The sequence below is a fragment of the Orbicella faveolata genome, unplaced genomic scaffold, assembly GCF_042242905.1.
Source record: "Orbicella faveolata isolate gen_17 unplaced genomic scaffold, um_ofav_v1 contig_13, whole genome shotgun sequence".
In the NCBI taxonomy this organism is placed as follows: Eukaryota; Metazoa; Cnidaria; class Anthozoa; order Scleractinia; family Merulinidae; genus Orbicella; species Orbicella faveolata.
Genome location: NW_028301540.1, coordinates 10,449,203 through 10,477,174, shown reverse-complemented (window position 1 = coordinate 10,477,174; position 27,972 = coordinate 10,449,203). Strand labels below are relative to the sequence as shown.

General features: G+C 38.0%; 1 protein-coding gene across 2 annotated transcripts; it reads right to left on the bottom strand.

The window, feature by feature from the left end:
- Window positions 1-697: 697 nt before the first annotated feature.
- LOC110042104 (putative N-acetylated-alpha-linked acidic dipeptidase) lies at window positions 698-26,069 on the bottom strand. 2 transcript variants are annotated; one of them, XM_089284599.1, is made up of 6 exons: window positions 25,987-26,069; window positions 10,750-11,105; window positions 8,575-8,785; window positions 7,990-8,178; window positions 6,160-6,442; window positions 698-3,146 (listed from the first exon to the last, which is right to left on the bottom strand). In XM_089284599.1, exons 2-6 carry the CDS (start codon window positions 10,998-11,000, stop codon window positions 1,894-1,896), a joined length of 2,187 nt encoding a protein of 728 aa, XP_089140725.1. In that variant the 5' UTR covers window positions 11,001-11,105; window positions 25,987-26,069; the 3' UTR covers window positions 698-1,893. The 2 variants fall into 2 exon arrangements, with proteins under 2 accessions (XP_089140725.1, XP_089140726.1); XM_089284600.1 differs by lacking the exon at window positions 25,987-26,069 and adding an exon at window positions 13,041-13,103.
- Window positions 26,070-27,972: the final 1,903 nt, after the last annotated feature.

Here is a 27,972-nt window from a genome sequence, read left to right as displayed (position 1 = left end):
ATATACAGTAACAAAAATTGTAACAGTACATCCCAAGAATAACTTTTGTTTTGTAATGTCTGAATTGAATGCTAGATTGTAATTTTGTTTTTTCGGGGGGTAAATAGCGCTGAAGATATAACTAGTAAATTGCCAGGTAGAAAGGAACCCTGATTAAGCGCAGGTAATCATTACGCTTTTACACGAGTTTTAAGTATCTTTTAAACTTCATTCCCTGAAACGTTGTACCTAGCAAATAGTAAACTTTGTCAGGTACCCGAGCATAGGGAACTGCCTATACATTACAATCAATTAAATCAATCCTCTTTGTTCGCTTGTACAAGGATTCTGAGACTGCTTTGACATAATTTAATCGGATGTATGTGGGGTTTAAAGTGTTGGTACATGGCTATTTGGTTTAGTCTATCGTACCCCTGGAAATTACCTTCCAAGTGATAGTTTCCTTCAGTTGAAATTTGGAACCCTTCATTGATAAAGTAACAGAGCCTAACGGGATTTGACGTATAGTATAGTCACTACTATCTTCCTACCCTCCTAGATCACATACTACCCATTTTCATTTGTTTCCCTTCATCCCCCACCTCCCTTCGTTTCCCCTTCCCAGGGGTTGATACCCCGATAAACAACTACTTCGTTCAACCGCAGCTGTGAAGGTTCGTGTTATCTGCAGATTTTTGAAGGCAATGTGCCATTAATATGCAAGAATGTTGGCTTTATTTATTTCGTTTCACATAACGAGATTTTGTTATTTTAACTAACCTAAAAATGATACCTGAGCCAGTTTGCTGAAAAAAAACTATAGTTAAAAAGGCTACTGTTACCTGATATTACAGTTGAGCAATTACGAATTCACAAACGCTATGAAATGTATATGAACTTAAGACATGCACCAACAAAAGCATTTCTAAAATAAAATATATATTGGTGCAGCGATAGTTATTGCAGTCAAATGATTTGATCATTATCCAAAGTTTTGGGCAAAACATATATTTAAAACGGATTGATGAAGCCAAAATTACCTAGATATTTTGTCCTGCGTGACTGGACGGAAAACAGCCCATCTTCCTTAATCCTATGCAGACCGAGGGAGGAAAGGGCTTTTGAGGCCCCCACCAATTTTGAGCAAAAGTATCTTTAATAGCTATGAAGCAATAAACTCCAAACTTGATGAATTTTTTTCCGGAAATTTGTGTGGAAACAAGCTGGTGTCATATATTTCGTTGATAGTTCAAGGAACTTGATCTTTCTTTATCGGTTACCGGGATGGTGCTCTTCGATAATGATGAGATCAATCAGTGACGTCATCATTACATGTAACGGAGCTCAAAAGAAACATATTTACACTTGCTATGCATCCTCTAAGTTTTATAGTGTGGGTGCGCCCAGTTCCAAACCTCCCACCCCCTCTCTCTGTATCCCTTCGGTCCCAGTTAAAAGACCACAATGCCCGGTCTGAATAGAGTTAATATATAGATTTAGGCCAGCCAAAAAACGGAGCTCCTAAGTTAACAATGCAGTTTGTTATACCTCCCAACTCAAAAATGTATTCCGATTGGAGGAAAACATGTCACGTGTCGTTGGTCAAATCTCATCAGCTCCCTAGGGAAACAACAACTTGAACTTTCGACTCGCTCGTGATGAGGTTGTGTTCCTTGAAACTGCGGCAAATTTGTGTGCCAGTCGGCGTCAAGCAAACGGTTTTTTGCAGTTTTGTTTTCTATTTTTGAGTTGTAAGGTGTAACAAAACACTTAACGACTGGCTCCGCGGGAAACAGTGAGTTTTGTTTCCCCTCGACATTCGCCTCGGGGAACATTGAGGGTGTCGGGGAAACAAAACTGACTGTTTCCCTTGGAGCCAGTCATCAAGTGCTTAGTGTGTCAAGAATTGCTGTATTAAGCAGATGCTTCTGGCTGTATGATCTGCGCAGCAGAAGAGATTGTTTCGACTACTAACGATATTTGCCTTTCAACCTCGGCTCTATCTCCTGCCAGGTATGCTTGCGTGACCCCTGGAAAAGGATTACCTGAACTGGTAAACACGTGCCTCATAAGGTAACTTCTTGACAACTTTAAAGAACTGATAAACGCCTTCTCGACTTGTACCATTTGATCATTGAGCCTGCGCAAACGTAATGGGCTGGCTAAGTCTGGATTTAACTTGGACTTTGCTTGATCAAAAGCTTGACTGGCATTCCTGAATTTATAAAGAGCTTTACGAACGTAATCAGTAGAAATGCCTGGGTTTTTCATTTTCTTAATAAGCTCCTCGTAAGCTGTTATCAGTGTCTTTGCGTAACGAGTAACGTCAAACGGTAAGAGAAGACAATCCGCCAATTCAATCAAAAGTCCGCCTTCAAACTTCGTTACGGCCTCGTGAAATTTAAACTCCGGGTCGACTTTTTTCATCCAAAAGAAATTGTCTTCCTGAGTGTGGTAAACAGGATACAGTGTTACTGGGTTACCAGGTCCGAAAAAGTAGCTAAAATCTGCTGAAGGTATACCGGAGTACATGTAAAATGGATAATAGTCACTGAAATAGCTGTATGGTACAACATAAGGTTCCCCAGGATTACTTCGTGAGGGGTTTCGTTCAACCATGATGTCATACAGACTTGTTTTATTGCCATGTGCATTTGGATCTTTTACCTTCTTGGCCCAAGAAAAAATGACCGTTGAGAGAAGTGGACAATTTTGACTGACTAAAACGTAATCGCCACCAACCGCCACGTCCGTGTTCAAATAAACAACAGCTCTATCTTGCAGAATCTTCTCATTTTGTTCTACCCATTCTATAGAGCCAATAAGTCCAAATTCCTCTGCTCCCCAACTGCAGAACTTCAGGGTTCTTCTGGGTCTCCATCCTTCTTTAAGCATTTTGCTGACTGCCCGTGATATTTCCATAAGGGCCGCTGTGCCGCTCGAAGGATCAGCGGCCCCAAAAAACCACGCGTCTCTATGGCTACCGATTATTACATATCTGTCAGGTTCCTCGCGACCATGGATGGTACCAATAACATTGTATACTGATTTCTCGGTTATAATGTTGTTCACATGCAATCGCACAGTGGTGTTATTGTCGATGAAACCCGGCCCAAAACCGAAGGAAACATTAAAACTTGCTTGCCATTCTTTTGGTACTTTATCGCCTGCAACAAATGAAATCGGCATTTTCATGTAAGATATTAACACATCTACTGGGGAACTTTGGTTCACGACAAGACTTTTTGTTTGCAAAAATAAATTACTGAATAAACAAATAAATACAAATAAATAAACATTGGGATAAATCCTGGTCCGCCCGTTAGTATCACTATCACTATCTAGCGGATAGCTTGGTTTATTTTGTTAACACTCACCAGGACTGCAGACGCGCGATGGCTAATCAGTACCAACTTCACACTAGTTTTTGCAGCATGTACGTGAAATGATTGGCAGTACTGCTATACACCATTAATTGGAATGGTACACGGTAGTCTTTCTCAGAAATTGAAAACCGGAGAAATGCATATACTGTTTCAATGCTAAGGTCGTTCTCAGAAGTGAAGTCTAGAGAAACGTACGTATTGTTTCTTCGAATAATCATTTTATTCCCAATCGGCATATGCCCTTTTATAACTGACTGCCAAAATCAAGTTCTGACAGACGAAAGGAACCCAATTTCGACGGCACAAAGGCAGGTTTATTTTTAGTCTATTTTGTTTCTTGTGGAAAATGTTTCTTGAAACTTTTAATGGATTAATGAAAGACGGCGCCATGTTATTCTACAAAAAAAAGGTAAGCCGAAGAAATTTCCAAGGCTTTTTACCAGGTGTGATTACGTTAAGATTCAATTGCTGGAAAACTGGCCAAACAAACGAAAACTGGACTTTAGAGAGTGGAGGAAATAGAGTTCATTATAAAAAAAAATTATAATTTATGGCTTAATATTGTTCCTTTAGGCATAAAATCACTCAAAACACATATCTATGATCTGTTTTTGTTTTGAATTACTGAGAACGTCGCCGGTTGATAATTATCGCAATTGAAGAGGTAGTTTTAATAACAAAACCAACAGAGCCACGAAAACACGGTAGACTAAGATCAGTGAAAACCTAGGGATATAGAAAATATTACACGGCGGCGCGAAAATATGAATTTTATTTTCGAATGGTAAAATATTGTAATTAACACGAGAAAATAAAATTCATATCTTCAAACCATCGTGCAATTTTGTTTTTGCAGTTCGTGTCGCAAAAACTCGCTCTGTGCTTAAAAACGATCGTCACAGCACAGCAACATTTAGATCATTTTAGAATTTACCTTTTATATTATTATTATTGTAATTTAACTATTCGCGTCTCTCATAATCTTAGGTTTTTAACTTCTATTTTATTGTATATTTGTATTCATTTTTTTTCTTTTTTTTTTCTTTTTTTTTTTTTTACTTGGCTTACATATTTAATCAAAACATTCCGCTGCATCTCCCGATACTTTTTTTTTTTTTTTAACTATTGCATGCAATACTAACATTACTTACACAACTGATTAATAAGACTTCTTACAATACTAACCTTACCTACAATACTTACATTACTTACATTACTTACAATACTAATATCACTTACGCCACTACTGACATTACTTACAATGCGACCGTTACTTACACTACGATTACCACTAACACTACGATTACACACTACAAATACTACAGATACTCTGCCTGCACAACTGATAATACAAATCTTGCCTTACATTGTACTCTAATTACACAATTACTTTTTGTGTTAACAAGATAATAAGATAACAAGATATTTGTATTCATAGTATTGCTCAATTTAGGTTTGTAGTTTTATTTTCCTAGGGCCACAAGGTTATTAACCTTTGCTATTAAGTGTTAACCCTCCTTATTACTATTATAATCGTATCTATAACAAAACTCTCGATCGTGATTGGTTCTCCGCGCGCCTATTGGTCACGTAATCGGCGCGTATCACGTGGGTGTCCAATTACAGGTATCCAATTTGAACTTTTGTAATTGGGTACCTATAATTGGATACCCACGTAATTTTCACGTCAATTACGCGCGCTTTAATGGCTTCCTTCGTAATGTTTCCTACAGTTTTCAAAACTATGGAAAACGCTAGAAACGTTTTCGCTCAAAAGAACTTCCCAAAGAATATTTCTAATTCCGAAATTTCTTATAGATACGATTGATTAGTAATTGGACCTCATGTCGTACAATCTATAATGGTTATAGGACTGAGTGGAGTCCAATTCGGTCTGTAATCATACGAGTGATTAACAAAATCGGACGACCGCGAAGCGGGAGTCCGATTTGTTAATCACGAGTATGATTACAGACTGAATTGGACGACACGATGTCCTGTTACCAATTAATCAAAACTATGACAAAATTCGAGAAACGAACAAACCATTGATTGATCGTTGAACGACTTTAAAACGTCGTTATGAATGCTGAAAAACCCAGCAGTTTACTGAACAAAGTACACCACAGCAGCGCGCGCAAAATGACGCGTATTGTCCAATTACAAGCATGACGCGTACACTGTCCAATTAATGCTCAAATCGGGCTGCTGATAGCCAATCACGTTCGAGAATTTTGCTATAGTTTTGATTGAGGGAGTAATCGTGCTTGTATTTTCAAATGGGCCTCGCGCTTTGCGCTCGTCTTATCTTGAAATTACTCGTGCGATTACTCCCTAAATTGTACTCCACTCGGTCCAATAACTATTACTTATTATTATTATCACTATTATTATTATCATTACTGTTATTTTTATTATTATTATTATTACTATTATTATTATCATCATCATCATTTGGTTTTGCAATGCTACACTAATCGATTTTGCTTTAAAATAACTTGTTCCACTTTGTCCGATTAGAAGTAAAACAAAAAACAAACAAACAAACAAACAAAACTCGCTCGCACACGTTTTGCAGCACTTCCCGTTAGCTACATGGATATTCTCTTCGGGCCTTTTTTGGCTCACTGGATTGTGGGTGTTCTTTGTGATTGACCGTTGTGATTACCTTGGTTTTGGTTTTGCGACACTCAATTAAGTCCCTTTACATGTTGGAAGAATTTGTGCGGTTACAAAAGATCGATTAAAGCATGCGTTTAAAATCAAAGCTATTTAACACGTGTTTGTCATATACCTTTAAGCTGCTTCAGCAGAAACAGGGCGTCGTTGTAAGAGATTGGCTGCGTTGGTATGGCGGCCAATTTGGTCATATTCATGGGTCCTCGGTACATCCCCTCAATAGATGGCATTCCTGGGGTAAGTGGATCACCCCAGTTTGCAGCCACTGGTCTTTCGGGGATAGCTTCGCCTGACGTCCAGCGCGTGTTAGGATAGGTATCGTTAGGATCAGGTCCAGATGGAGGAGGTTCTGGGAAGACGAGGGCTCCAACAGCACCAAGAGCGACCGCGTAATCTATCTGCCGTATAAACCGTAAAAATGAGTTTTATTTGCTGTATTCAAATCACTTATCGTCCTTAGCTTTAAGTTTACGGTCACGGTGTGTTTATTAAGGACAGTGCCTACTTTTGTTAGTGCGCACACGTTCTGCGCATCACGCAAGGCATGGTTTAAGCGCCACGCGCGCGCTGGGTTGACATGACGCAATCAACTACGCTACCAAGTACACGGCTAAAGACGACTAAATTGAAAGCAAAATTGTTCCTATTGTTACCAAATCAAATTTAATGAACCTATATTTAAACCAGGAACACCAGAACAGCAGCATATCGCTAACCACGAACTGTTAAGGTCTTCCAGCTGAAAAACTAGCCATCTGTCGAAAATCATACTGAAATTCAACTGTACATGTACCTGCAGATGGCGTAGTGCGCGCGCAAAACAAGTGCGAGATACGCAAATGTTTTACTTACTGGGGAGGTGACAGGAAAAAATGTAACGGGCACCGTAAAACGTTTCAAAAAGCATCAATAACGTTAAAAAACGCGTGGTTACCCTTATATTTTATGTTATGAAATGGAAGTGGCAAGCCTATTCATCACGTGATTAGTTTCTGGTTTTGAGCAAAAGATATTTAGACTGTATTTTAGCTGAGACAGAGGAAGACTATCAGAGACGCTAAAAGTGCTGTTGCAACGATTTTGTTATTAAAAACATAGCAAAAATGGTTTTTATGTTACCATTTCCCATGTAGTTTTCAGATCTTTATAAATGTGTTTGCTTTTCTGTATGTAAAGGCGAATTCTAAAGAAAGCTGTGAAGAAACATCCTCTCCTTCTATTTTCAGAAAAATGCTGATGTCAGCATTTTTGTTGAGATTCAAGGCTAATTATCTCGAAAAGAGATATCCTTGCAAAGATCTACTTTTTCCGCGTGGTCCTAACCTGGCGCAAAAAGCTTTGTATCTAGTAGGCACCGTCCTTAAATAGTGTCAATCTTCAAACTTGATGAAGACAAAAAATGGTAATCTCTTTGTTAACAAGCTATCTTCTCAAAAATTATCCTTCTTGTTGACGAAGTACCAATAAATCAACTAGTAATGCCAACCAGATCCAGCTTCATCACTAAACAGAAAAGACTACTAGCATATTAACCGATTGAACGCAATTTCATTTAAAGTGGGTCATAACGGTTTCCGGCAATTTCAGCGCTTCTTCTTTGATGGATCAATGCTGCTATCAGTTTCCAGATGAAGCTACAATCATAATATCAAACAAATGTCCAATGGCAAACCATGACTTATTTTGTGACTCCAAAGTTTGCCTTGGCAACAATATGACCCATTGAACACCACGCTGAGATTTGACTTTATGAGCCCATAATTCAAAACCGATGCAATATTTCGCCAAGTTTAAAACAAATCTCCAAGCAGATTCATAACCGGATTCAATTTTTGAACACTTTAAGAGCGTCTCAAGCCATTAAACTAAAATTAAGGGTGTTTTCAGCAGCTTATACCGTACATATAATTGAACCCATATATCAACCTAGAACTATAGTACCTACCCTAGAGAAAATCGATCTTGCTATGACGATTTTGTTTTTCAGAGATACACCAGTACTGTTTAGGCGGTCCATATCACTCTTACATCCTCTGTTGATGTAAACAAGTTCGCCTTCAACAGTCCCATTTGGTGAATATGCAAAGTATGGAGTATAGTTAAATACCTTGCTTGCTGTAGGTTCAGCTCTTACCTGCATGATTGAAATAAAAACAAAGTTATTGCCAGTAAAGGTGTTAAAACAAATCGGTGTCAACAGAGTTTGACGTTTTTTTGTTAAGTTGCTGCACTGCATTTGGCATCACTGTGACCATAGCAACTGCATTTTGACGCGTACGTCATTGCAGTTATTTTTTTTTATATATTTCTTTGCAGAACTAGTACTGGTCCTCCTTCCCTGCCTTTTTTTGGTAAAACTGCAGGTGTTTATCATCCCATTGTCCCACCCCTTCCTACCAAAGTGGGGGATGGGGGGGGGGGGGGAGGGGGAGGGGGAGGGGGAAGTACATTTCCTTTTATGCAGAAGGCAGAAGTTTTAAACAGAAGGTTTAAATTAACTTTTTATGGTTATCACTGTCCATTTATTTACCTCCACTCTACCCAAAATTGTTGATTGAATCGTTCCGTTGACGATAATTTCCACTTTGTTAGGTTTGTCTTTCTGATAGAGGGAGAGAGGCACTCTGTACTCAGGCATTTCGACCACGTCAAAACCGTACTTCCGCCATTTTTTAGCCAAATATGCAGCCAGATCCCGTTGGCGCGTGGATCCCGCCATGTGAGGTTCAGAGGTGATGAACCTGTATTGCACATCAAAACAAAAAATTGGCTTGTTACAGTTTTATATTGAATATGGCTAGTAAATCAGTTCGGTCTAAAGCAACAAAGCCTTGTTCACACTAGCGATATAACGACATAAGAAGTACGCTGTATATCGTTATGCTTGCAGTGTGAACATACTGACGTAATTACATAACGGCAATATAACAGTATGAACAAAACGACATAAGGAAAAAAAGCGATCTTTTCATTATGTCTTTATATCAATGTTCACATTACCGGCATAAAATGATTATGTCGCTGCTACTGTTTCGCCATGTCGTTATGTCGCTATCGTGTGAACCACGAGGGCTAACATCAGGGTGCATCCACGACTCAATGGACGTACGCCTATCCATAGAATGACTTCAACACCGCAGTGAGCAATTTTACAGCTTGCTCTAATTAAGCTAAAATTAAAACTTTTTAAACCTCCCTCTGTAAGTGCTGAGTGAAAAGGAACTCTTTCGGTTCGATTTTTAAGCTTCAGAAAGCGTCGGAAATGGAACAGAAATATTGTGTTCAGTGTGATTTCCCTACTATCCGCTAAAGAAACTTAGATTTTACTTCCCGGCGCACGCTTTAGGTTTTTCCTACGAAGGTGACAAAATCTTGGGTTCGTAATCCTCATTTGTGCGCACGGATTTCCTATCACAAAAGTACATTTCGGTTTGTGATTAATTTTTAGCTGTGATTTTATAGAGTCACGGACGCGTTCGTGAGTTTTTCGCTAGGCTGAGGAACGGTTTTTCCTCCAGTAACTCATAGCTTTTGTTATGCCCTCGAAACTCCCGATAAATTAAACGTTCACTAAGCATGAACCGTTTCTTAGAAATGTTGTTGGTTACTTGCAGGGACCTTTCGATTATCAGTAAGCATCATGTAAGTTTACATATGACCCGTTATTAATACTAGGCTTTCACTTTGGATCGGGTTTCTCAAGTATCAACTTAATTTTTTTATGTCCGATGGTGCGTTTACGAAGTCAACAGTCTTCTCCAAAGCGTGCACGTACCACAACTTGTCTTTCTTGTAACTTGTTGAATATTTTAACATTCTACACAATTCTTGTTGCCGAAGTACGTTGCATCCTGACGTTGGGCTGCGTCCAGTCGCTTCGCCGGAAGAATTTTAAAACCCAACAATCACTGATCATTTTAGATCTTTGTTTGGAAAAAAAAAATGTGACAGGAAAAGAGCGTCTTCGAAACGCTTCGTTTTCGTGACGGATTAGTGTGGACGATAAGCCTAACCGTAGAAATAAAGCTACGTTTTCACATTCCTGGGGCTTAGTGTGGACGGGGCCTTAGTTTGTTACATTTACATTATGAATAAATTGAACACTTTTATGTGCCTAACGCGTGAAGCCAGTGTGCATACTTTAATTGTTTTTCGGCTCCGTGTTTATTTGTCGAAGTCCAACTCATTCTAAGCATCAATCACGATTTACAAGTGGTTCAGTATTTTTCTATGGACTCGTTACCATAGCTTGCAAACTATTTAGCTTTCCAAAACTGTTAAAATAATGCAAACAGGCTTTCGATTGCCTTCGAGAACAGGATTAATTACTGATCAGTTGTGAACCAAGCATTTCAATTAAACCGATAAAAGGAATGTTTCAGCTTGACTTCTGTATTCTGTATTTTCTTCAACACAGTGGCTTTCTGTAAATCGTTGCAAACCTCTAGAGACACATTTGAGGAATCAATTCCTTGATAACGACTAGAAGAACAAATAGACGTGAAGTCGCCTGAGTAAAAAGGGCAAAAAAAAAAAAAAAAAATGGTCTCATACCGTCAAAAGTATCGAGAAATGAAAACGAGCTGCTGTGTATGTAATCATTAAACTATTGCTGGGATTCAAGATTCAATACTCTCAGATCATCAAACGTCATTAACATAGCCATTCACAACGTACAGGAAAGAAACGTTCAGCGATCTCTTACCTGAGGTTATCTTCAATATTTTCGGCCTTTATTTCATTCTGAAACATTGTGTGGTACTTTTCTTTGCTGGAGTGCCGCTCTGGGTTAGTTCCACCATTATCTTTCTGGCATTTCGTTGCATCCTTCCCAGCTTTCATGGCGAAATATCCAATTAAAAATCCACAAACAGCAAAACAAACGGCTAGTAACACGACGAGAAGGATTTCACGGCGCCGTCTTGGCCTGGAGATTGGGGACATTTCGAACTCCATGCTGCTAAGCCACGTCAATTAATCGCACAGGAATCTTTGCCTAGACTTGAATCTGCTCAAACGTCTTTCTTTTGAGCACAATGGCGGTGCATTTAAGTGAAAGCGCTGTCAAATGACATAAGGGCGTGGAATTACGATTTTAATTAAAACTATCAGTTAGTAAAGTGGTTTAAGGTAAATATTTTTTTTCGTATGCTTTCGATCACCACGGAGCTCTTTAAAGAGCCGTAAGTATTCAATATATTACATAAATCTAAGCAGAATGAGTATGCAGCGAGCGAAAGGCATACATAGTTACTAAGAGAAGCACTAGTTTCTTTAAGTTTGAAAATGTATACCTAGGAGCCAGAACTATGTTCACCTGTAACCCTAAAGACAGCATAGATAAACAGACTTTTGACGTGAGTTACATGTTTTCCCTTTTTTTTTGTTATTTTAGCCGAACAAAAGAACAAAATTGAGACGTATTCCAGTTAATACCCACAACATCCTTGCAACAAAAATTGTTATCGCCCTGTTTAGCCTTCTCAGAACCGTATTAATAGCGTTCCCTAGGGATATGTGTGTTCAAAAATGTCCTTGCTCTGTTATCTCACAGCGGTATTGATAAAGTTCCCTTGGGAAATGTGTTCAAAGAGACAAATAGTTCATTTTGTTACTTATTTGGGGGTAAATTGAAAACAATACCATTTAAGGTTTATATTAATATACCTTCCAAGTAAATTATATGATTTTATCAAAGGGTACCTTTCTTAGGATCATGTTCCATCTAAGTGAAGTCGTTAAGTCAAGTCCAGTATTCAATATGGGGGTAGAAGAGGAAACTGTTTGGCTTCGTTGCCATATAATTTATACTTATTTACGTTGTTAGTTTTAAGACAGTCAATCTTTTTTTTTCCCCTCTAGTCTTCCTAGTATGCTCGTTATCGCTAAGTGCTTTGTTGTCTAGTTACTCCAGTCAGCCGTCAAACCTTTCCAGACTGGGAAAACGACTTCAAAGTGATCATTTTTCAGTACTGATTTTCACTTACGCATTTTTTATCATATCACCGCTTCACATTTAGGTGCTAAAACTATGTTATTGAAAATAAAACAGCAACAAAAAAATTTCTGTACTCGGCTTTCCTAAAGTAACCGTTAAATTTAGGTTCAGGCTTAGCAAGCTTTGATTTATTTTTTGGAAAAAAAGGTGGAGTCTCTGCTTTTTTAGATTTCAAATAAAGCCTGGAACTACTGTTAAAATCTAAAGTTAAAATCCAATCTTTCGCCGATGGACGGCATCACCGGGGATAGTGGTGGACAATGGCATTGACTTCAATGCCTCTAGCGACTCCAACACCAATCAACGGGTAGCCCGCATGCTGGTCAAGAGATATGAGAACAGAATCAAATCAATTTGGAAGAACATTTGCCTTTGGAATGAGTTCCCTCCTTTAGTCCGAAAAAGCTTCATCGCCTCAGACACCGGTTTGCTCAAGTGCTACCATCACATCAAGACCCACAAATCTGCCCTAGATATTAATACGACCCATCGTATCTAACACCAATGGGCCAACCTAGCACATCTCATGATTGTTCGTCAACGCCTTTAACGTCCCAGCACATCTAGAAAAAAGCCTCGAGTTCATTAAGTGCAACCATCCGAAAAACGACCCCGCAAATCTAATCTAAAACAAAGATATCGTATAGAGGGATCGCTTCTCACGTAATTATTGCTAAGCGAAGGCATCATGCTAGATACCAGTTAACTTCAAACATGTGCAAAGCTTGCGGACGTAGTAACTGGTGAAATTTTTGGCTCTTTGATTGCAACTGTCAAGGAGAAATTGGCTTCAAAGAACTGCAAAAAGTCTGGGTGCCTTAATGACCGCATAGTTCTTTGAAAACTTGTAAGGTTTTAAACCCGCGTTTCACAAGATAGATTCATACTTTGTACAGTTACAATTCAGTTATTATTCCCGACATGAGGTGATTAAACGAACAATTTTCAAACACACTGAGAAACAATAACCAAGCTAATCACAACGTTTCCATACTTACTGATAATATTCGCTGTGGTTTACTTTTCTTTATCTGTTTTGCTACTATCATGTACACAAGGAGGTGATTTTTTAAATGAGCGGGGGCGTATTGGGTACCTCGAAAAGTAATTAGGTTGATAGTTACACAAATGCCATCCAATCAGATACCTGTTGCCCGCCTTTTTGTGACTAGGTGTCACACGAAGCTTCAAATAAATCAATCGGTGAAATGACGTATTTTTATGTTATTTGAACCAAAAGCATTTGAAATTACTAACTTTCATACCACCAAAAACCATGTGCAAAAAAAGTATATTTGTGGACCCTCTACAATTAAATAATATGAAATAGCCGGGGACTAAGGTGTTCAACTTACGTTGCCCAGATAGACAAGCAGCTAAACAATTAGTATTCCTTTATTAATAGTTTCTGTTCCATAAAAGAAACTTTACTTTCGTTGACGCGTTGTGATGATTAACCATCTGCTTTCAATGCTAATCTATTTTGAACATTTTCATCGCTCTTATGTAAACAATAAAAAATAACATTGATGGTGTGTTTGCGTTCGTTCTTTACATACCTGTCGCTTTTAAGCTGTTTAAACAAATGCAGTGTGAAGGGTTTTGTTCATTGTTACTGGCGTTAACAACAGAATCAATTTCATTGAGCAAAGAAAACGTCGATAGTAAGAAAACAAGCTAAGAATAACATTTCATGGAAGCCTAACTCTATAGTTTTCATTTAAGCATTGACGGAGACTAAGGTTTCCCCAATAGAGATTACAGCTTTTTTTGAATGGTTACATACTATGGCTTACAACACACTAATATTTCGCTGAAACGTTTCCATTAGTTTAACAGTCCCAGTGGGTTTTAATCCACAGTCGGCGTCAACGCCGGAGCTACAGCCACTTTCATTGACTGCGAGAAAGAACATATTAAGTTCAATGTCCCTTATTTTAAACAAAAATTACAACAACAACAACAACAAAAACAACACTTACAAAAGAGCAGTGAAATTCGCCTCGGATCTCTTACCGATTAAAACGCTACAATGTAAATGTAAATCAGTTTCTAATGATCTTTTTTTTGAGGCGATGGGTGTTATAAAATTTGATTAATAGGGAAGTGTATTTGGTTAGGTTAACGAATAATTATTATTTTTCATTTGAATTTTCTGTATTTGTAATTTAAAGTTATAAATGAATAAATTACAAAAAAATGGCCCTTACCACTTCCCAGCTGTGTGTATTCTCAGCGTGTGAGCTGTGTTTATATATGCGTACATTGCTACCAAAGAAAACGTAAACATCCAAAACTCGCACCAAAACGATTGATTTGAATAAAATTGACAAAAAGAAAGAAAAAAAAGGCTAATATTATTATTGTTTAACTTAGCACTTATCTACATTCACAAAGGCAGAAGGCCGTATTCATTCTGTTGCAATACTGCAAGTCGATCGGTTTATTCATCATTATTTTCTTTTAATTTCCAATCTTAGAACGAAAAGCGCTGTTGTGAGATATGAGTAGAAAGCTTTATATTTTTTTAAACTTGTATTGCTTTATCATTCGATGGCTAGCATTATACATAAGGTTAAGACATCCGTCCAATGTAGTTTCAACAACACCCCTTAATTAATTGTTAAAACATGAAACATTTGCCTCGTGCAAATTTATAACATCATGTCGATAACCAGTTTGGTTTGAGCATCCACCTCTTTATCAAGAGAAGTGTGCCTCTTCTTTCCCGATAATTTCATTTAAGTATTTCAATGTATCTAGACAAGCGTCAGATAACCGATGCATCGATTGCGGTGACTATGTAGTTTTAGTGTTCAACTGTAATCAGAGCTCGATAACACACGAATTAGGCAAAAAGAATTAGGATAATTACCAACTCAAAATTATTGTTTTCCTGTGCAACTTGTTAAAAAAAGCATACGCTTTTAAAGTTCTACGCTTAGGCACATTTTCGTTAAAAATAATTGAATGTTGGTAGTCCAAAAGTATCCGTGGCTGCATAGTAAACAGTTCAAAAGTTATAAATAATAATAATTCAGTGCCAAAATAAACTCAATTACTAACAGACGTTTCGGACCTAGCCCTTCCTCAGTATTAAGTTTAGTTTTTGTTTCGATTTAAAACTAAACTTAGCACTAAGGAAGGGCTAGACCCGAAACGTCTACTACATAATTGAGTTTATTTTGGCACTGAATCCTTATTATTCATAACTTTTGAACGTTTTCGTTTATTCAAGGGAGATCTGAGAGTCAAACTTCCTTTAAAAAAAACAACAACAACTAGGTTAATTGCTAAAGCATCAATGTCTTAGAGACGCATTTTTGCTTTCATTTGCTATTATAATATTTAACTAAATTCGTTCTTTTTAACGCTTAGAAAATCGTTACCACCTTTTCACAGTTTCAAACCTACAAAGGATGTATTATCTCGCAAATGAAGGTATTATTTGACCGAGCAAATTGCAACACAATTTATTTGGTGTAATAAATTATAGTTTAATCAGCTTCCTTCTGGAGGAAGTTACCGCTAATAAAAAATAACTTCTTTTGTGATATAAAGGTGCGCACACTATCTTCCTTGCTACATTACCCTCCTGTGCTAGCTTATACTGGTCTACAGCTTCTGTGTCCACTAAGAACTAAAGTTGCCTCCACGATCTCTCGATAAAGGTCAGAATACTACATTCAGTCTTAGTTCATTAAGTATAATTTTTTATTAATCAGTAATAGAAAACACTGTAATGTTACCACTCAGAATTACCAGAAATATAGTTGAGAGTGACTGTTGTAAATCTGAGACCGCACAAAAATGTTGTATCGAAAACAAAGACCGCAGTCAGACCTAAAAGCGAATATCTGACGCAAATCCAAATTTGCTGCCTTCCAAGTTTACCCGTCCAAAAATCGTAACAATTACCTTTGACCATTTTGGCCCAAAATCTTCGACTTTAAATTTGTTGGCTATTCATGCTTCAAATGTTGCTGCCATCTTACATTTTTGCATATATAGACATGACGATGTTCCTTTTCGTCGTTTTCGTGGTGTGGTTAGGCCATACAGCCTCGGTGGAAATTGGCAAAGGTTCGTATCATTAATTGCTCAGTATAGAGATACTATAATATTGTCAAAAGAAGGTGAATTCTTTACAAAAGCAAAATTAGCTTCACTGGGTTTACTTGCCATATGGATTGTTATTTTATAAATGAAATTATTATTTGGCAAAAAAAAAATGAAATAAACTGAACTAATCTAAACATAAACCAACTGAAGCTGTCAAGCCAATTTGAAGTGCTCGCGAAAATAATTCGGAGTAATGAGAGTAATGACGGATGTCGGGACAATTCAGGAGAGAAATGTTATTAGTTATTTTAGCTCGCAGGACGTTACTGTTGAAATACAAAGTTAAAACTGAAAAGCGTTGTCCTGTTTTTAAAATTTATTAGTAGCCTGTTGCTAACAAGACAGCTCGCAGGAACTAACATAGTGTCCATGGGTAAAAATCTAAAGCTCCTAATTAGGTGTACAATTTAAGTTGAAGGACAAGGGTAAACCATGGCAACTTTTCATGCTAGTTAATTAATTTGCATGAAATGTACTAAGCAAATCTAAGAGCAACATAAAAAAAAAAAACAATGGTAGGCGTGATATTTCCTACAAAAATAAACCACTTTTAACGATCAGTGTTGTATTTTATTTTCTTTCAGGCGAAATTATTGAATTGACTGGAACGAAAAACGTCCATGAATTACCAGGAACTAAAATAACACTTCATGGTAAGACAGCCGCAAAAATGTTCATGGGCTTGCTTTCGTATGAAATATTATACATTGGTGGTAACCAATGCAGCAGACCATACGGTGGCTTTTTGCAGGTTTCGATTACAGGCGAAAATTCGTAGCCAGTTACCAGCTAGTCAGGATGACGCATAAACCTCTTTCATCTTTCATCATTTTCAAGTCTCCTTGCGTAGATTAATTTTGAATGAGTGGCTGTTTTACAGATGCCCATAAACGTCACACAATTAATTAGGCTTTAGCAGATAAGCCATTGAGTTTTCCCCCTGTTTTCTTAGAATACATCGAGGACCGATCTCTCTACATCGCTGTTTCTCTTTTGTAAAGCAAAATGACTGAGCTTGCTCTGGTACATTTTATTGCTAGGTTATCTGAAGTTTTGCAAACCTGCCTATTGTCCGACCTGCATACCTGTGCCTTATTTGAACGTGAGTGATTCCAGCATGTGCCTAGAACCGAGAGAAATCCTGACAAAATGTGGAACTGCTGGAAGTATAAATTCAGCAAGAAAATTAAAACTCCGAAAAAGTACGGAAGCTACAAAATATGGGTAAGTGGAAAAGACAGGGAATGTGTAGTTCTACATTGTGCATGAGCCCTTCGTTTCGTGACAGTCCAACATTTTTCTTGGTCTGATCGACATCAATAATTTTTTCCTCTACCTGAGATTTTCTTTCCAGATTTTATCTCTGTTATTTATGTTCTTACTATGTAACACTTTCATCTAAGTATTAAAATTGCAGTAAAATTGGTTTTCCTACAGGCTTACAGTTTGCTAGAATATACATGTGGGACTGTGCCTGATAACGCGAAGGGAATGGTGCTGGGAACCGTGGATGTTGGGAGTAAGTGACCATTACTCACTGTTCGTAAAACTGAATGTTGTGTACTGTTCTTTGATTATGGCATATCACATTGTACCACCTTAAACCCATCCAGGGGTCCGTTTCTCGAAGGTTCCGAAACATTTTCGCACCCGGAAAACCGTAGCAAAATCTCAAACCCTACGATTACAAAGCTTGTTTATTCACGTATTCCTAATGTGAAGAGAGGTTCTCTTCATACAAAAAGTTTCAGGTTTATACCCTTCTCTGTTTTTAGAAACATATTAATTAAAAATGGCTTTGCGCACCCGAAAACTTTCCGGAGCTTTCGAGAAACGGGCCCCAATACAAGCCCGCAACAACGCTGGTAAATTAAGGTGGCTCAAAACAGTTTCCAACACAAAGATTTTGATGGGTCGTTAACCACTCTTTATCACTTGATATTATAATCATGGTATCAAAAACTGCTCAATCATTGGTGAACATGTTATTATCATTTTCGTGACGCAATAGGTTACCATAGCAACAGTATGACCTCCTAAAAACACCGTTAACTACAGCTTTACAGCTTATAATTAAAAAACGGCACGGTGAATTTTTTTATATTATCAACTTTTGATAAGTATGAAAAGACGCAACTTTTGGCAAATTTTAAAAAATTCTGTTGGTAGGGTTCAGAGCCACCTTAAGTTTTCGAAAATTTAAGGTGGCTCTGAACCCTACCTACAGAATTTTTTCAAACATTGCTAAACGTTGCGTCTTATCATGCTTATCAAAAGTTGAAAAATTTTATCGTGCCGTTTTTGAAATATAAGCCCCTAAAGCTGTAATTAAGGGTGTCTTTAGGAATTCATACTGCTGCTATGGTAACCTATTGTGTCACGAAAATGATAACAACATGTTCACCAATGATGGCAGTTTTTTGATACGATGATTGTAGCATCAAGTGATTAAGAGTTGTTACAACGACTCATCAAAATCTAAGTGCTGGAACTTGTTTTGAGCCATCTTAATGTTCTCCAAATTTCGTGGACTTTTCCTGTATATTGTATTTTTTACAATGTGATACGACATCCCTTTTGTTCAATGAAATATTTCGCTTTTATATTAATTTGTTTTTAACTTGCATTAATAAAACCTGGCTTATTTTGGAGTTAAAAGCTTATAAAGCTTGTTGTTACGAAAAAATGCCACTACTCGTTCATATGTGATTAGGCATTTGTTTGATGCCATTATGGTAGAATCGACTGAAAAAAGAGGTATTATTAAAGTGCTGAAAAATACTGGAAAGCGTTATTACGTTATCATCCAACGTAGCTATGAAACCCGAGAACGGTATCACGCTTAAGAAAACAGCTTCCTCATTTAGTTATTAATAACCATACTTATAACAGCATGCAATGGACAAAGCTATCTTCAACAATCATTCATTATTCAATAACAGTAATTAAACTGTGCGAATTAACATGTAGTTAATTTGTAACTGATCTACTGCATTCTAGATCCACTTTTCTGGTTGGAGAGTACAAAAACCTTTACCGCTCCACAAGGAGGCACAATCTCAGTGAGAGGTATGTGCACATTTACTGAATAAATGTTTATATGGAGGAACCCTTCGAAGCATCGTTCCGTGTGGCTCGGTATGGGGAGCGATCCTTCTCCTAGCATACCTTTCAGTTCACGATAAAAAACAGTCCCTATAAATCGGCTAACTGTCCGGTTTTGAGTTTTGTTTTTTTAGTACTAGTATTTGCAAGTTTGTTTGTTTAAAAGTTTCTTATAATTAGGCGGCATGGACTGAACGTTCCGCGTGAGCAGAAGTTCAGTAAGATACCTACCAAGAATTTCAAAAAACCTGCTCCTCCTCCCCCTCCCCCAAAACCTTAACACTACAGCTCGGAGGCAAAGTGCCCTCCAATGATGCGCCACTACCTCTCCTCTTGATACATATCCCCCTCCCTCTCCTCCGTTCCTCCCCGAAATGAAGCCCCCCGGAAACCCATTTTGAACGAATGTAAAAATTAAATTTCACAGTATACAACCGGTATTGGTGAAGGTGGACAGAACCCACCGCAGATGTCGGCCAATCTCCCGGATCGGCTTAAGGAAAACTTCTATTATTGATCACAATAATGGCTTATTTTCTGACTTAAGACATTTTCTATCCTCACCTTTGTGAAAGGTTGTTACAAATATTGCTTGAAGGATATCTATTTTTCAAGAGGTATTCGACAAGTCTACTTTCACGCCAGGTTGGTTCAAGCGACTGTACATTAACGCGGGGTATGATCTCCACTGCAAGCCCCAGTGTGCCACAAGAAAAGGCAAGGTTCCAAAAGCACCAGGGAAATATCATGTTCGAGTGAGTTCGTCATAACAGATATATATTAAATGATTATATACCCAATTGCAATAACGTTTTCATAGAAAAACTGAAAATAAGAAAAAAGGTAAATAGGAACTAATTAGGCAAACTAATTATATATTTTCTGATTTTATTAATCTGTATGATAATTGAACGATGATCAAATAAAACAGTATTGCATTGCTAACTGAGTTAAGCTGTATCACTGTTACATGTTGACATTTGCTTTTCTGTGTGAAACCACGTGTATCCTAAGCACTGCAAATAAAAATCATAGATAGGCTTAATTTCCTGTGTTTTGGAGTCATCTTGAGCCGTTTTTATTGTCTGCGTGCTAGTTTGCATTACCGGCTTCCGGAAACTGTCTGCGAATAGACTAAACTGAGACTAGACGCACGCCAATCGGGAATTTTCCGAGATTGTTCAGTAATAATCTTGATAATAGGTAATACCATTGGGTTAGCCCGATGCTACCAGCGGATCAGCCCACAATTGTACGCTTTAATTTTCTAAACTGGAAATTGATATAAAGTGAGGAATAAAGTGTGAATTTAGGTGGAAACTCAAACCTTTTACATGTATGAGTATAGTCAACATCTTTCAGAAATGCCATGCTATTAACAAAATTACACTGGTTTTCTTATTGAAATTGAGTATTTTTTCCTTAGCGAAACTGTAATAAACAAAAAAATTAATTAATTAATACAAATAGTTCGTATAAATTAAAAACATTTCCGGTTCCATTACGTGTAGGAAGTATGAAGCATCCCGCCCAATTGCGGCAAAGGTGAATTTTACTTTCCTGGTGTTACACAAAGAGCGGCACACGAAGGGGCAGACACCACATACCAAAAAGTAAAATATAAATCATAACTCAACTCATAAATCGAATACACACAAAAAACGGTACTCTCCGATTGTTTCTTTCTTTTTGATCGAAGAAAGGACTGATTCAAAACAAATTTGCCGTTTACAAATTATACTACTTTTCATCATCATTATTAATCCCCAGATTTACGAGCTTCTGGAGTATAAGTGCCGTGCAAATGACTATTCTGGCGGTGTGCCGGTTGGAACAGTTGATGTTACTGGTGAGAAAAATAACAGGCTGTACATAGTTTGTTTGAATTAGAAATCTTTCCATACTACTTGACAAATCATGTAGGTCTCGAAGAAATGTTTATAATTTCCAATGTCTTATTTAACGTTCATGGAATACGTGTTATTGATAATGTTTTGCCTTGATTTGTTTCTTGTTTTCAATTTCCTGGGTGGGCTCGTAATTGTAAGACAAACAAGCTTCATCGCCATCCTGAGATTTCAAAATAAACTGCAGTTGACGCAAATAATATTCGCGAATATGTATTTGCCGGAGTAAATTATCTGTTTCTACAGTTGAAGAAGTGAAGAGAAGCTAGAGAGTAAAAATATGTCCCTCGTATGTTGATATTAAGTTTCGGAGCGTTGACCACGTTGGCTGTGAAGCAATTTTGGTTTTGGACTAAAAATGTTTTTTTTTTTTATTTTGTTTCTGCACTCAAACGAAATAAATGTTTCAATTTATTCAAAATATGACCTGACCGGTGCGACAATTGAAAGGCTCGATTTATTCATTACAGTTACAGTAATATTACCTCCATGACTTTTATTTATTTATCTCTAGACATCAACGAATGCAAGGCGGGAAATCCCTGCAAAAACCGTGGAACGAGCATCAATACAATCGGATCCTACAAATGCGCATGCTCCATAAGGTTCACTGGTAAACACTGCGAGCTTGGTAAGTTATATGCACGTCTTATCTCGAAGAGCCTGCCTGATTGGTGTGTTACCACATACGTAATAATATACCAGCAAGGTGCTTTCCTTGTGGGGGATCAAAAAAATCCCCCAATCCCGACAACGTGAGCTGTCTATTTTAATGCTTCACGAAAAGCCTTGAATTTCGCGATGTAGTTCGATCAGCGTGTAGTTTGATCAGCAAAAATATAGATGCAGCAATGACATTTTTTTTTAAATTCGATGCATAATGTAAATCCTTGGTATTTTATAAAACTTAATACATAAACCAAACCTAAAAGAGGAGCTCCCATAACATTCCACTCATTTAGTCGACACAACAACCTTTAAATACATTTACCAATAAGCATTTCAACAAACGGAATAAGCTGGACAAACAAAACGAGAAAATCCAACGAAATATGTAAATCATCACGTGCGCGTGTCAAATAGCAAATCCTGTTGCCTTTCAAAGCGTATAATTCCCAACAATTATGACCCAATGAAAGAAAATAATGTTAAAGAAACTTCGTTTACGTTTGATTGTTATTCAAGACAAAGCCAAGAAGTGCATTTAGACCCAGCAGTACTGTGGATACGCAACAGTTGAAATGTAAGGATTTATACTGGAATTCTATAAGCCTTAAAATATGAAAGGGATCAAATAACAATAAACCTACCTTGCTTCAGGCGTATTTCCTAAAACAAAAGACACCTAAATGACCATAAACCGGCCTAGAAACCTCTCGAAAGACAAGGAAACACGCTCCTGAAGCGAGATTGCTTTCTCTTTTTTCATGCTCGTTTTTAGGCTTAAGGATAGAACCATTTTTCCAATACAAACCCTATATTTCGACTGTTGCGTAAACTCAGTACTACTGCACATATATGAATCCGGACGCTAATTTACCAAGCTTGGCCTACTTGTGCAAAAACGTCCAATATTACAAAGAACTGTGGTTTCCATTCAAGTTTATAATTCGCGCTAAAGAGTAGTTTGAGTATTATTTTTGCCAATGGCATTGCAGTCATTTATCGGCCGTAGCCTTACCAATCGAATCCAACTTGGTACATTACCCTTTCAACGATAACTGCAGAAATTCTCGCGCGCTAATTAACTAACTTTCATTGCCAGTAAGCTGCTAGACAGATGAATTCATAATTTAAGCGACGCGGCAACGAGCGAGAGTGGGCAATTTTGACCATTTGTTATCGTTCATCCACAGCTACTATGACAATGTTATTACGAAATTTATGATCAATAACAGGACACACGCATGAAAAACTACTTAAATTTGTTAATTTGTTTTCTGAAATCCTGAAAGCTAAATTAAATCGTCCGTGTTTTGGGGGTGGCGCTAAAAGAACGCAGTATTCGATTTGTGAAAACCCAAGAGTTGAGTCCAATCTGGTCTGTAATTAACAAATAAAGAAGCCTCGTCTGTGCTCTGTTCTGTTGTAAAGCACGCGGGAAGCGGTAGAGCACGAAAGAAGTGTAGGGGAAAACACGAGACGAAGTCGAGTGTTTTTCCCCACTTCTTGAGTGCTCTACCGCTTCCTAAGTGCTTTACAACAGAACAGAGCACAGTCGAGGCTTCTTTATTTGTTTTATGATAAAGAATCTAACAATTTCCCCACGCATTTGGCTGGATTTTCAAACCAAACCTTATTTTCCAAACGAACAAAAGTGGCGTCACCCGTGCACTGTTCTCTGATAAAGCACGCTAAAACAAGCCAATCACAATCCTTGTTAGAATTGTTCAAATAATTTGATTGGCTAACGAAGCGACAGCTGTCAATCACAAACTAGACTTCGGCTAAGCTTTCAGTTTCGAGTAGTTTGAGCGGCTTTTGAGAGAAGAACGATGCCTTCGAAGTTCGCTTTTAAGTTAATTTTTAAATACAGATCTAAAGGCAGGTGAGGGTTTATAGTTCAGAGGAATCCGGCCGTATTGTGGCCCATGGAAACGTGAACTTTTCCAGTGGAAATTACGAAACGCGGAACTCAAAGCTTGTGGATGAAAATGCGAAATGCCGAGTTGAATTTGAAAGAAGCTACAGTTATTTACGGCTTGTAGCCGCATGCAGCAAGATTGGCCGAACTAGCGTAAAAGTTAGAAAGACTAAACGGCTCCCACTGCTTCTACTCCGAGCACAGAAGAGAATATCAGAGCAAGCTTTGCACTGACTACTCGTCGGTTCACTTCGCTGAGATGACTGGAGAACGAGCGTTACTACACTGCATGTAAGTGTTGTTTGAGCAATTGAGCATTTTTACAAAAATAAAGCCTCTCATCATAAACAAAGACAGTTCAATTGTTGCTTTCTATCATTGTTTTACTTGTTAAGTATAATTTCTGCCTTCGTAACAAATATAATGTCTTTTATCGTAGCACTGTTTAGGTTGAGAATTTGTTTATTTCGTTACGTGTTTTGTCGGCGGGAATCTAGCAAAACTTGTTATTTTAGTACAGTTTTAACACTACTGTTGCTACCAATGGTCTCTGTGAGCCATATTTACTACAGACAAATAGCTCGTTTCCATTGCGTTTGTCTGAATCACAGGGGATGTTTAATTTGGGGCAAATTTGTCAAAATTCCGACGCAAATATTTGAAAGCCAACTTACCGTCATCAACCCGTGCTCTGTTCTCTGATAAAGCACGCACTTTCAGCCAATCAGAGCGCGCGTTATATGGAAACCTTATTATAATTGCGTTCGACTAAGTGGAACGCAAACCTAATTTTGGCCTGTGGCTTTTCAGAGTTGGTTGCCCTGTGCACGGTTCTAGGCTGAAAAAAACCACATTCCTGTAAGGACACCAAAATGGCCACCCCGCTTGATTTTTGCAGGGGCATGTCACGGCCAGTAAACTGGTACCGTTTAATGCTAAGACATGTGATAAGACATGTGACGAACATGTGAGTATGTGAGCAGGCCATCTGAGCTCGTCTTTCCGATGGATCCTTTTTTGACTTCTTTCTGTTCAGTCGCCGTACGCCTCGATATTATGTGCTCTCAGCGTTAGATTTTGGCGAATTTAAACGCTTCGATGGCAGCATTTATCGCAATCTGAGGAAATTGTCCTTGTTTATTACACGACTTGGCTTTGGGATGACAACCGTGGGAACAGCTACATTTTGATTGCATTTGTTGATTAGTTCCAGTCGCGACAGATAGCTCAGTCTTTATCCGGTCGAAATTTTATTGTTTGGAATCGGTGGAAAAGTACTCTGAAGGCAAGATCCATAAGACTACTTTATTCATCAGGGGAAATACTCAAATTAGTCGCGAAAAGAGCACGGGACTGCAAATGCTAGCTTAGAATAATGTACGTAATTTAAATATTCTATGAAACTTGAATGACTACAGAAACTGACAGCGTCACGCAACATATCAACAAATCGTGACCTCTTCACTAGCATGGACTTTGACACTATGCATATCTGACTGTAAAACCTCGGTTGCTGCTCAAAAATGTTGATTTTAGCAGTAGACGAAGGTTGAAAGTCAGCTAGTGAAATCATTTATTTACGATATATAATTATATATTAAAGTGAGAGCGTCGAACGCACTCTCATAATCTCTGATTACTGCTAGTTATTATTACACGGGTGCTTAACAGGACATGCAAACTGTCGCCTGGGGGTATATGCACTTTTCCGAGTGGAATGAACTGACGCATAACTCAAGTTGCGCCTAAAATTAATTGGAAATAGTTGTGGCATTTAGCACTGCCTTCATCAATAATTGCAATCTAACAAAAAGCAAGCCATGGCGAAAGTTATCTGTATGCAGACCGTAGTTAAAGCTAAACATGCCTCGGCATTAAATCCTGACTCAAAATTCTGACTCAAAAATTGTAACTTGTGATCTGCATCGAGTCAAGATCCAACTCGAAATCCAAATGGAAATCACTCACCGAGGAATCGGGATGACTGCCCCAGAAACCAAATATCTGGACCCAAATTCGCCCAGATGTATTGTAGCAATAGGCGTATTAATCGAAATTGTCCAGGTGTACATCTTGTATTGAGTGCACTTTGAATATTCCAGATTCTATGGCGTTTACATATATTTGAGGCTATAAATACTCTTGCATACAGTATTTTCGTTTTGGGTTATTGTGTATCCAAAACGAGTGGTAACTTGACATAACTATGCATCAGATTTTTCATACCTTGTTGTAGCTTCAGGTCTTTGTTCTCTGATCGACAGAAGCAGTTAGAAGCGGAGGACAAGTGCGGAATGGGATATTCATATAGAACTTACTTTTAATAACAGTATTATCACTTGAAATCTGTCATGCCTGTTTCGAGCAGAACCAATATAAAGCTACGAAAATATTTTTGATTGACTTTTTGATTGACTTATTGACATCTTCTAACGCGAGCTAGTCAAAAAAACATGAAACAAATTTAGATTAAAGCAAACTTTTGATGTTAATAGATCGATGCTTCATTGAATTCGAATTGCAAAATGAAACGAGCTCGCCATCTGGTATCTGATCACAAAACTCTAACTTTATGGTTCGGTGCTTTCCGACAAGTGGGCAGAACATTCTGAAACTGTTTTGATGTCACACTTCGGTGTCCCGCAAAGAAAGCAGTCGGCGATGGGATATCGGGCTAAACAGACCACCTAAGGGTTCCTCTACACCTAACTTGCACTTCATTTGATGCCGTCTAGTGTATGTCTCAGAGAAAGCCAAGTTAGTGCAAGTCAGGCATTGGCATGGTTGGCACCATTTGAATGGCAGGGCCCCAGTCAATTGCTCATCTACTGTTGGAGTTGATGCTAATTGCGGAAGAAAGGGAAGAGAGCTCGTGCAGGGGCTCAAATTAACACATGTTTAGCTGAGCGTAAACACCTCACAAAAACAAATCGTGATGCTGTGTGCTGTAGACGCAAACTTTCGCGCCCATGCCATGCAAAGTGCAATACATTTTCTGTCGTTTGCTTAAGTTTAAGTAAATGGTCTGCTAAGCCTCAAATGGTTCATGACGAACCCTCATGATAGGTAATTACTTTATGTGACGAGTTCACGCTTGCATGCAGAAGACGGTAATAGATTAACTGACGCCTCTTGATCACACTGATTTTAAATGCTTTTAAAGGTTCAACCCAGGACAAGGAAACTGAATGTCTGCTCAAGCAATGCTTGACGAAATAGGCGATATTTTTGCGGATTCCGACGGTAGAGAATTTTTCAGTTATTGATTTTTGCGAGGGTCAGAAGTGTGTCAATCGTCAAAAAGAGGCAGTGAAATGTTAAGCATATAGCTGAAGTAGGTGAACAATGCATTACTGGCTTCCAGAAACTGTCTGCGAATAGACTAAACTGAGACTAGACGCAGGCCAATCAGGAATTTTCCGAGATTGTTCGATAATAATCTTGATAATAGGTAATACGATTGGGTTAGCCCAAGGCTATCCACGGATCAGCCCGCAATTGTACACTTTCATTTTCTAAACTGGAAATTGATATAAAGTATAGACATAAAGTGTGAATTTAAATGGAAACTCAAACCTTTTACATGTATGGGTATAGTCAACATTATTTAGAAATGCCATGCTATTAAGAAAATCACTTTGGTTTTCTTATTGAAATTGAGTATTTTTTCCCCAGCGAAACTGTAATAAACAAATTAATTAATTAATTAATTAATTAATTAATTAATACAAATAGTTCGTGTAAATTAATAGCATTTTCGGTTCCATTACGTGTAGAAAGTATGAAGCATCCCGCCCGATTGCGGCAAAGGTGCATTTTACTTTCCTGGTGTTACACAAAGACCAGCTTCAAGAAAAACCGTACTACAGAAAATTCTCTCTCCGCCTTCGGTTCCTTGAGCGCATTGCGAAACACAATAGTTTTTAGAGATTCGCGCTTAAATTTCACCAGGAGGTTAACGGTAGTAAACTTTCCCTGCACTGATTGGTTCAGTTATCTGAAAACCCAGTTGAAGGCGTTTGTGGGCGGAGTTTGTTTGCGAAGCAGAAGATTTTTCTTAGCGCTGTTTTCTCGAATAATTTTTTCACTTGAAGCAGACGCTTTAAAGAGTTATTACTCAAAGGGAATTTATTCAATTGCCCTCAAATTTGGACAGTAGCTAGTTTAACATATAAACTACAAAAGCGTGTCTGGGAATTGTTAATTTCGAAA

What these genes read in the sequence shown, in the direction of transcription:
- LOC110042104 (XM_089284599.1), bottom strand. Translation starts at nt 11,000, where the DNA reads ATGGAGTTCGAAATGTCCCCAATCTCCAGGCCAAGACGGCGCCGTGAA. An exon ending in AATATTGAAGATAACCTCAG is followed by an intron (nt 8,786 to 10,749) that starts GTAAGAGATCGC and finishes TGTGCAATACAG; the next exon opens with GTTCATCACCTCTGAACCTC. An exon ending in CAAGATCGATTTTCTCTAGG is followed by an intron (nt 6,443 to 7,989) that starts GTAGGTACTATA and finishes TTTATACGGCAG; the next exon opens with ATAGATTACGCGGTCGCTCT.